At 41.9% G+C, this 8,146-nt stretch overlaps 1 protein-coding gene and 1 long non-coding RNA gene across 4 annotated transcripts; one reads left to right on the top strand and one right to left on the bottom strand.

The window, feature by feature from the left end:
- Positions 1–238: 238 nt before the first annotated feature.
- On the bottom strand, positions 239–949 carry LOC109529212 (uncharacterized). The gene is made up of 2 exons (XR_002170800.1): positions 904–949; positions 239–527 (listed from the first exon to the last, which is right to left on the bottom strand). It is a non-coding gene; the product is annotated as an uncharacterized LOC109529212 (long non-coding RNA).
- Positions 424–7,847, top strand: LOC109529208 (anti-Muellerian hormone type-2 receptor-like). 3 transcript variants are annotated; one of them, XM_019892463.1, is made up of 11 exons: positions 430–515; positions 1,590–1,781; positions 2,444–2,602; positions 2,909–2,998; positions 4,651–4,745; positions 4,812–5,033; positions 5,604–5,718; positions 5,824–5,969; positions 6,041–6,197; positions 6,892–7,028; positions 7,109–7,847. In XM_019892463.1, the coding sequence occupies exons 1-11, from the start codon at positions 476–478 to the stop codon at positions 7,223–7,225; spliced, it is 1,470 nt and encodes a 489-aa protein (XP_019748022.1). In that variant the 5' UTR covers positions 430–475; the 3' UTR covers positions 7,226–7,847. The 3 variants fall into 3 exon arrangements, with proteins under 3 accessions (XP_019748024.1, XP_019748022.1, XP_019748023.1); XM_019892465.1 differs by lacking the exon at positions 7,109–7,847 and having other exon boundaries at positions 424–515; positions 6,041–6,193; positions 6,887–7,023; XM_019892464.1 differs by lacking the exon at positions 2,444–2,602 and having other exon boundaries at positions 431–515.
- The last annotated feature ends 299 nt before the right edge of the window (positions 7,848–8,146 follow it).

The raw sequence follows: 8,146 nt of genomic DNA, 5'->3' as shown, positions 1-8,146 counted from the left end.
CCGGTAATTGTCGAAAAGAAACCCATCCAAAATTGCCAGGAAATTCTGCACACAGATTCACCGTCTGACCAAAAATACCGCACGTTTAATCAAGGCTGATTTTTGTAAGTTTCAAGGTTTGGGTCTGGAAAACTGTTCGCACCTACACTAAGGTGCCCCAGCCAAAGAAATAAATGGCAGAAAAACTTTTCCAGGCGTTTAATTTTCACAAAAATGTAATTTCTTTTTAGGTTGCAAAAAAAAAAAAAAAAAACACATTCTTCCCACTCACCCACCTGTCCTCCCTCATTAGAGGTGTTCCTATTGTTATGGCCAAGATGGTGTTTGTGTGCGGTGGACTGCAGGTGTGCGCTCGTGGGAGTGATGCTGGGAAGCGTCGGAAACTCCCCTCACATTCCCATGACTGATTGAGATTTAAAAAAAAAAAAAAAATCACAGCCTTGCTCCTCAGCCAGACCAGGCTCTTTGAGTGACCATGTTCCGGCGATGCTGGCCCTTTTTTCTGCTGGTGCTGGGTGAGTCACATTCTTCAAAAAATTAAATACAATTTATTATTGCTTATAATATGCATGACATATTTGTGTTAAAAAAAGTGTCTCCGTTGATGTAAAGTCAATTTTTAGTGGGCACAATAGCTGTCCATTATGAGCGTACTAGTAACAAATGAGCTACAGATACATTACACGTTAGGGTTAGACATTTTTATTACATTTCCCAATGTGAAATTGATCAATTCCTGGATTTTTTTTTTTCTTGTATTTTTTTTCAATGAATGAAGTTGTTGAATGAATGGCAACAAGTGGATACCTCAGGTTAATTGTAAATTCGGCCATCTGGAAGAGCATTTCATTGTTCTGCCTGTCGTATGTTGGTGGCATAGATAGCTGAACAAAGATAATGTACCTTAGAGATGTTTAACCGATGCTGGGGGGGCCACAGTTTTTTATCAGCCCTACTCTGAGAAGACATAGGACCTTCTAAATAAGGACAAAATAGCTGTCTTTTTTTCTTGAAACAATGTACAGCAGAGTATCTTGATATAATTTAATTCTCAGATGCATCATATAAAAGATCCGTTCCCAAGGCTTGAATTTAAAAAAAAAAAAAAAACATCCTGTGGTTTTTATTTTTTTCCTCCAGTGCAAAGGGCTCTGTTGCATAAAAATTACCATTCATAGATGGCAAAAAAAAAAAAAAAACTGCTTAAGAGCAAGCCAACATTCAGGGCAAGAGCTAATTTTTTTTTTGGTACATTTTCACAAAAAGTAACTCATTCAAAAATTTTGATATTGATATGTTTGTCGTGCGTGTCTTCTAAAATCCTCAAATTAATGGGCTGGCTAACTCACCTGTGTGAACACAGTGCAGTAGGGGAGGGCACTGAAGTTCATTCCGAATGCATCCCCTCTGCATCATCAACATCACCACCGCCCATCACAGGAGCCGCTTCTGCAAGCCATCATACGTATTGAATACAGAGCTTAAAACGAACTGTCAACGGTTCTATAGTCAACATTTTCATTTTGAACAATTAAGTTCGTAGGCATTATTTTGACCCTCCGAAGTCTTACTACGGTCTCTCTTCCCAGAATGCATCTGTCCTTGTATCTCCAGCCCCTTGTCGGATGAGAGGAGGCAGTGCGCCTTCCAGGTCAAAGCACAGAACCGGAAGTACCTGGCGGCGGGCAACGTGAGCGACTCGGTTCAGGTGTGCGAGCGCACGCATTGCTGCGTGGGCTACTTCCTCATGGTCCACGGACAGCTGGAGGTAGACACTCTTGGTAAGAAGACTTTCGGCATTTGACTGGCATTTTCTTCATCAATACTCCTTTTTCAATTCTCGTGGCCAAGTCACAAAATCACATACAACATCTGAGTATAAGGAGTTTTAGTGACACACTGAAAAGGAAAACCACTCAATACAATATTAAAGTCGAAATCTTACAAGAATAAAGTTCTATATTTTCAAGATAAAAAGTTGTGTATTTTTTTTATTCAAATTATATTATGAAAAAAAGTGATAGGGTGGTATGTTTTTGAAATAATATAGCATATATATTTTTGGAATTAAAGTGAGAATATTAATTTAAGAGGAGAGAAAGGGACTGAACAATTTTGAAAAATAATCAAATTGAGATCCCCTCGCCCCAATATTATGATTGCCATTTAATATGCGACTATTTTTATGTATTTATTTATTTAGCTTATTCCCTTGTATTTTGTGACACACAAGCACAAAATGAATTTGTATTCTAATAAACAATAACCAATTTATTACACATAAATATTTTGGAGTTTTTTTATAAACCCAGTGAATTTGGGTTGTTGTTTTAAACGTAAATAAAAATAGAATATAATGGTTTGCGAATCATGTTCACGGGCCTCTCGGCTGCATCTGAGGCAGTGTTATTCTGTATCTAATTCATGCCATCTTCCGTTCAAGCTTGCGATGTGACTGAAAAATCTTGCCCTGATGCCACCTGCAAGGCGCAGCGCCGCTTCAACAACCGGCTGGTGAAGTGTGTGTGCAACACGCATCTCTGTAACATGAACCTCACCTGGAGCACGTCATCGGAAGAGCCAGGGCCCACCGACTCCGCGGGTATGACTTCATCACTTATAACACCCCCCAAAAAACCAAGGCATCGGAAAACACTAACGCCGTATTTCCTGAAATAGTGGTCATCCACTTTTTACAGTTCCTCAGATGAACTCAAGTGCGGAATCTTACCTCGTTTCTCTGCGTAGCATTAACCATCTTCGGGCTATGTGACTCATCTTTCATATGACATAAAATGTAATACTGAATCTCCAATATTGTAAACATTGTATACCATTGTCCAAATAAAGGCCAGAAAATATTGTGAACATTCTCCTTGATACTGGCGCTTGTATTTTGTCTTTGTAGACAAAACTTGGCTCATCATTTTTTCCGCTGTGTTGGTCACGTGCCTGGTGATTGCGGCAGTGCGTTGGAAATGTCTCTCGCTACACAAAGGTAACTCCAATTTTGAGAAGTAATTTTTTTGCAGGTTAATCCCACAGACCTAATGTGAGAGTTTTATTAAACAATACAACAAGTAATTTTTATATAATCTTTCTATTTCTTTATTTCACATTTTGCATAGCGGCAAACTGTACTTTCTTGCCCAGAACCAACCACGTGAAGCAGCATTTAGCCAAAAAATGGAATAAATTGGCAACAGAACATCAAAAACAATGGCTACGTGTCAATTTTAGGGTTAGCAATTAGCATGCCTTCTCCGTCTTTCCTCATCATCCGTTTTGTAAGAACGATACTTGTGTGGAAGTTATTCACTGCCCCGGAGGCGATGATTACTGACTTTAGGAGCGACTCCACAACATGTTTAGTCACAATAGTAGCCAGCCGAAGCTCGTTACTAGCTAGCGTAAGTAACACCGAGCTTAGTAGTTGAGCGACTGGTGTGGCTCCATCCCAGCGAAGCTTTTTGGGGAACCGTCTTGGTGGTTGATTCTCAGGTTTGCTACTCAGTGTGTTTTGATGAGGTGCAAAATGTTAACTACAATCAATGCGTAACCGCTTCTTTGGAGCCTTGTATGGTATTTCACCCCTACACACGGCTTTTGTTGAGCCTTGCAACTGTTACTTTCTCCACAGGGTTGACCTTGGTGCTTATCGGAGCTATCATGGTCTCTTCAAGCACCGGAGCTCGTTCTAGTTTCTCAAATAGCAGTTGCAATACAGTAGATTCTATGTCCCAATGAGTAGTTGGCTGGGAATGTTGTATCCATGTCTACAAATGTGGAAGGACATTGTCGAAAAGGTGGGACACGTGTGGGTATTGAAAGTATCTAAGCGGGTCTTCCGGTTCTAAAACAAGTGTGAGGGTGTCATACTTTCTGACCCGGTCACAGTTTGGATTTAGGGTTTGCAGATCCTAGTTTTAATCCAGTCTTACACAAGAGGGTCGAGGTTTTCAAATCAAGGTTTCAAGACCTTCCATCCCATCTTTCTTTCGTCATCCTTTCCTTCCTTTCTGACTTCTTTTCATGCCATCCTTCAACTGTTGCGTTGTCTTTCTTCTTGTCATTCTACCGTTCTTACGTAGATCATTGGGTCCTTCCTTCTTTCCTTCCCTCCATATTGTCTTCCTCCATCCTTCCTTCTCTCCATTCATATATTCTTCTTTCCTTCCTTCCTTAACTGGTTACTTCCGTGTGTTCTTTCATACCATCTTTGGTCCCTGGTCCATTTCATTTGCCTCCGCTTCCTTCCTAACTTCCTTCTCCTTTAATCCTTCCTGCCTTCCTACCTTTCCCAGCCTTCATCTTTCGTTCCTCCTTTGCTTCCTTCTATCTTTCCCTCCATCCTGTGTGGATGTTTCTTCATGCAATGTTTTCTGATGTCCACTTGAAAGTGGCTGTGGACCTTAACCCAGCCTTAGGTGATCACGTCATGGGCTGAGGAACACTGTGTGAGAGAGGTTGTATTGTAAATGAGCCACAAAGGCTTTCAGTCTGCAGACTGACATGTTTGTTTTCCCTCGTAGCTTGTTTTTGAGGTGTGACTTCCTTTAGTCACCTCTTTAGCAGGTAAAATACATGCTCCGTGTGGTTTAGGTCTGGAGATGGACATTAACGGCGCTGTCCCTTTTATTTTGCTTATAGAGGAGAACGCACAAGCTACCCTTCACATCGCTCCACTGAGTCCTTGCCAAACGCAAAAGTCCCAGATTGATGTCAGTGATGTTCAACTGCAGCAGGTAAGCTATTTAAAAAGCTAAACTGTTTAAAATCTTGCCTCAAAATACATCTATCTCTTCTCTTAGATTGTGGCCCGTGGGCATTTTGCCACGGTGTGGCGAGGAACGTACCAAGGATCGATGGTGGCCGTTAAAGTCTACCCTGGTGCCGCTCAGCATGCGTTCAGCTCCGAGAAGGAAGTCTACGGTCTCCCGCTGATGAGGCACGCCGGGATCATCAACTTCCTGGGTACCGGGAGAAGGTCGGAAGACGGCAGCTGGCTCCTATTTCTGCAGTTGGCAGAATATGTGAGTGTCAAAATGGAATCAAATAAAAATAAATACTTTGCTATTCCAGGCAATGTATGCTCTATAGCAGTAGTTCTTAACCTGGGTTCGATCGAACCCCAGGGGTTCGGTGAATCGGTCTCGGGTTCGATGGAGCCTCTGCCATGGAGGTTAAGACACGGCCGACTCAACATGTCAATTAATTATGACACGCCCGCTTGGCCATCACTGGCTGCACATGATCACATGACATTGCTTGTCCAATCAGCGCAGCGGGAAATTTAGTTCGCTTAGTCGTCAACATGTGACTGTCCCGATAGTACGTCGTACAAAAAAAAAAAAAAAAGAAGATATCTCTTGAAATTTTATTTACTTTTTTTCTGTTTTTATTAAATGTGTTTTTTTAAATATCTTGAATTTGCAATAAATATATAGATATGTATTTTTCACAAATGAAGGGCTCGGTGAATGTGCATATTAATTGGTTGGGTTTGGTACCTCAAAGAAGGTTAAGAACCACTGCTCTATAGGTTTTAAGTCTGACGATGACTCGTTTGTTCTTGACAAAATATTTGTTTCACTAACTTTCAGGGCTCTTTGCACTCGTTTCTGAGTGAGAACACCAACAGCTGGCCCTCGTCACTCAAGTTGTGCCTGTCTTTATCTCAAGGACTCTCCTATCTCCACTCGTATCTGCTCACAAAAGGTATTAGGCTGCCATCGTCACAGCTTTTTCCAAATTTACTTCCTATTGGTGTCATGGCCTTTTCCATTTATTTAACTTTTTTTCTGCTTCTCGTCTTTTTTTCAGAGGGCCACAAGCCGCCTGTGGCCCACAGAGACCTCACCAGCTTCAATGTGCTCGTCCGGGCAGATGGCACCTGTGCCTTGTGTGATTTCGGTAGCGCTATCATCCTGTGCTCGTGCTCAAGCCATCGCCAAATGGGAAATCTACTGGTGAATACTCTATTAATCTGTTATGCTAGGATGTCACCCAGTCATTATGCCACCTTTCTGTTCATCCACAGAGTCCGAGCCAGGCGGCATGCACCCTGTGCTACATGCCCCCCGAGATTCTGGAGGGTTCTGTGTACCAATTCAGCAGCTGCTTTCTGCATGGGGACGTCTACGCTTTGAGTTTGGTGCTGTGGGAGATATGCATGCGCTGTTCTGACTTGTTTGATGGTAAAATCCATCATGCACACTCACTCAAACGAATTTATTACTGTACGGACACGCCTTAGAGCTTTTGAGATTGCACATTGCCTCACGTCTGAAGCGACAGAGTTCGGAATGTGTGACTGTACCTTGACGCTGGCCTCTTTTTTTTTTTTTTATGCCATCCTCTTACTCCGCTACATTAGCAGGAAGCGGGATTGAAATGTTTTCTCTTGTAAGCTCCAACAACTGGCGTTCCCACATTCTTAAAGTTTGTAACTGTCATAGAAAGTGGACTCGCACAAAGAGTTTCCATGTAAACAAAACACCAATTTCGCTCTCCCGGATGTTGCGCACCTAATTCACGCAAATGCTCAGGGGGCATAGGAATAAGGTGGATCGCGGTTGTCCTCGTTCGGGTCGCAGGTGAGTTGGGGCTTGTCCAAACTGACCTTAGGTGAGAGAAGCGAGTTACAGCCCGGACTGGTCGGCCCTGCAATGGCCTAGTATTTTGACACTCATACAAAATGTGACCATCAAAACATCCCTGTGGTCTACAAGGATACATCCTCACCTCTCTATCTTATTGAAGTACTGAATGTCGGATAATGGATGGATGTATGGTTGTCAGAAGAGAAAATTATGAGAAAACCCATCACTGTAGCGCATTTCTTCACCACTAGACGTGGGCCAGTAGAAGAGCTAATGTCTCCCTCTGCAGATGGTGCCGTGCCACAACACCTCCTCCCTTATGAGCGTGAGCTGGGAGCCCACATGACCCGGGAGAGTCTCACCTTCCATGTGTCTCACATGGAAAAAAGACCCTCCATCCCTGAGCATTGGCAGCAGCTGAGACAGGTATGTTTTCCCTCGAGCAACCATAAATTGATGGTTTTGGAATGAGTAAAAACACCAAATGAATCTTGGGCCCATCTCAGGCACCAGTGCTGCAAGATCTATTGACAGAATGCTGGGACGTGGACCCAGACGCCCGGCTGACTGCTCAGTGTGTCGTGGACAGATTAGTCTCCCTTCAGTCATATTCTTTAGTATGACACTTGTTTTACAGCTTGTCTATGTGAGTTAAAAAAAACCTTGTGCATTTTTCACAATTGAAAACAGTTTCAAGGTATCTTAAATATCAATTACTAAATATTATTCATTAAGAAATGTGTTTGATAATGTCACGCGCCACACACTGCTACATTAATTCTCTTAGCCTCGGTTTCTGCACCATACAATGATGATAACGGTTTCCTTTTATATTTATGTTCACTCTTTGTGTGCAGCACTTTGTTACAGTTGTGGTTGTTTTTGTGGTCTATAAACAAAGTTGAGTTGAGATTGGAGCGTCTCTAATGAAGCCGTGCAAGTCTATGTACACACTCATCTGCTTCTGTGTTGAAAATGGCAGCTCTTCACCCAGCCTAGCTTCTAAGTCATGGACGGAGAAAGTCACTGTTAAGTTCTAAGATGACTAACGGGAGTTATTTAAAAATTTTAACTGGAAGCATCATAACAGTATGTGCAAGTATGTTTTCCCATTGACACGAGACATCTAAAGTATCACTATAATAAACACCTGTGCTGTGGAGACTTCAACCCTACTCCCCTCTCTCATCTAACAGTTTCACATTATGTATGCAACAAGAAGGAATAAATCTTCATTATAAAATATTTGCTATTATTATTATGTGAATATTTTGTGTTTGTTTTATACAGTATATTGTACACTTTGCTCCACCTGTGGTGGTTAGTCATTGAGAAACCTAATTCAGTTGAATTATCGCCATTTTGAAAGGCAGCACTCCCGTTTTCAGAACATTTTCTCCACTGAGCACGAAAAGATTGCTGTTAATTAATCAGTCAACGAGCTATTTAATTAACTTACGAGCTTGATAGTTGCAAGACACGCCGGATTTACCTATTTGTATCTGATCATTTTATAGTTATGATCTATAAGTATTTAGCGTGGG

This window comes from Hippocampus comes, unplaced genomic scaffold (genome assembly GCF_001891065.2).
Source record: "Hippocampus comes isolate QL1 unplaced genomic scaffold, H_comes_QL1_v1.1 scaffold137, whole genome shotgun sequence".
Lineage (NCBI taxonomy): Eukaryota > Metazoa > Chordata > Actinopteri > Syngnathiformes > Syngnathidae > Hippocampus > Hippocampus comes.
The sequence above is the reverse complement of the archived record's forward strand: the minus strand, read 5'-3'. Positions and strand labels throughout refer to the sequence as shown.

Bases quoted from the DNA above. Each gene is read 5' to 3' on its own strand.
- LOC109529208 (XM_019892463.1), top strand. From the start codon at position 476: ATGTTCCGGCGATGCTGGCCCTTTTTTCTGCTGGTGCTGG. The intron at 516-1,589 runs GTGAGTCACATT...CTCTCTTCCCAG, and splicing joins CTTTTTTCTGCTGGTGCTGG to AATGCATCTGTCCTTGTATC. The intron at 6,198-6,891 runs GTAAAATCCATC...CTCCCTCTGCAG, and splicing joins CTGTTCTGACTTGTTTGATG to ATGGTGCCGTGCCACAACAC.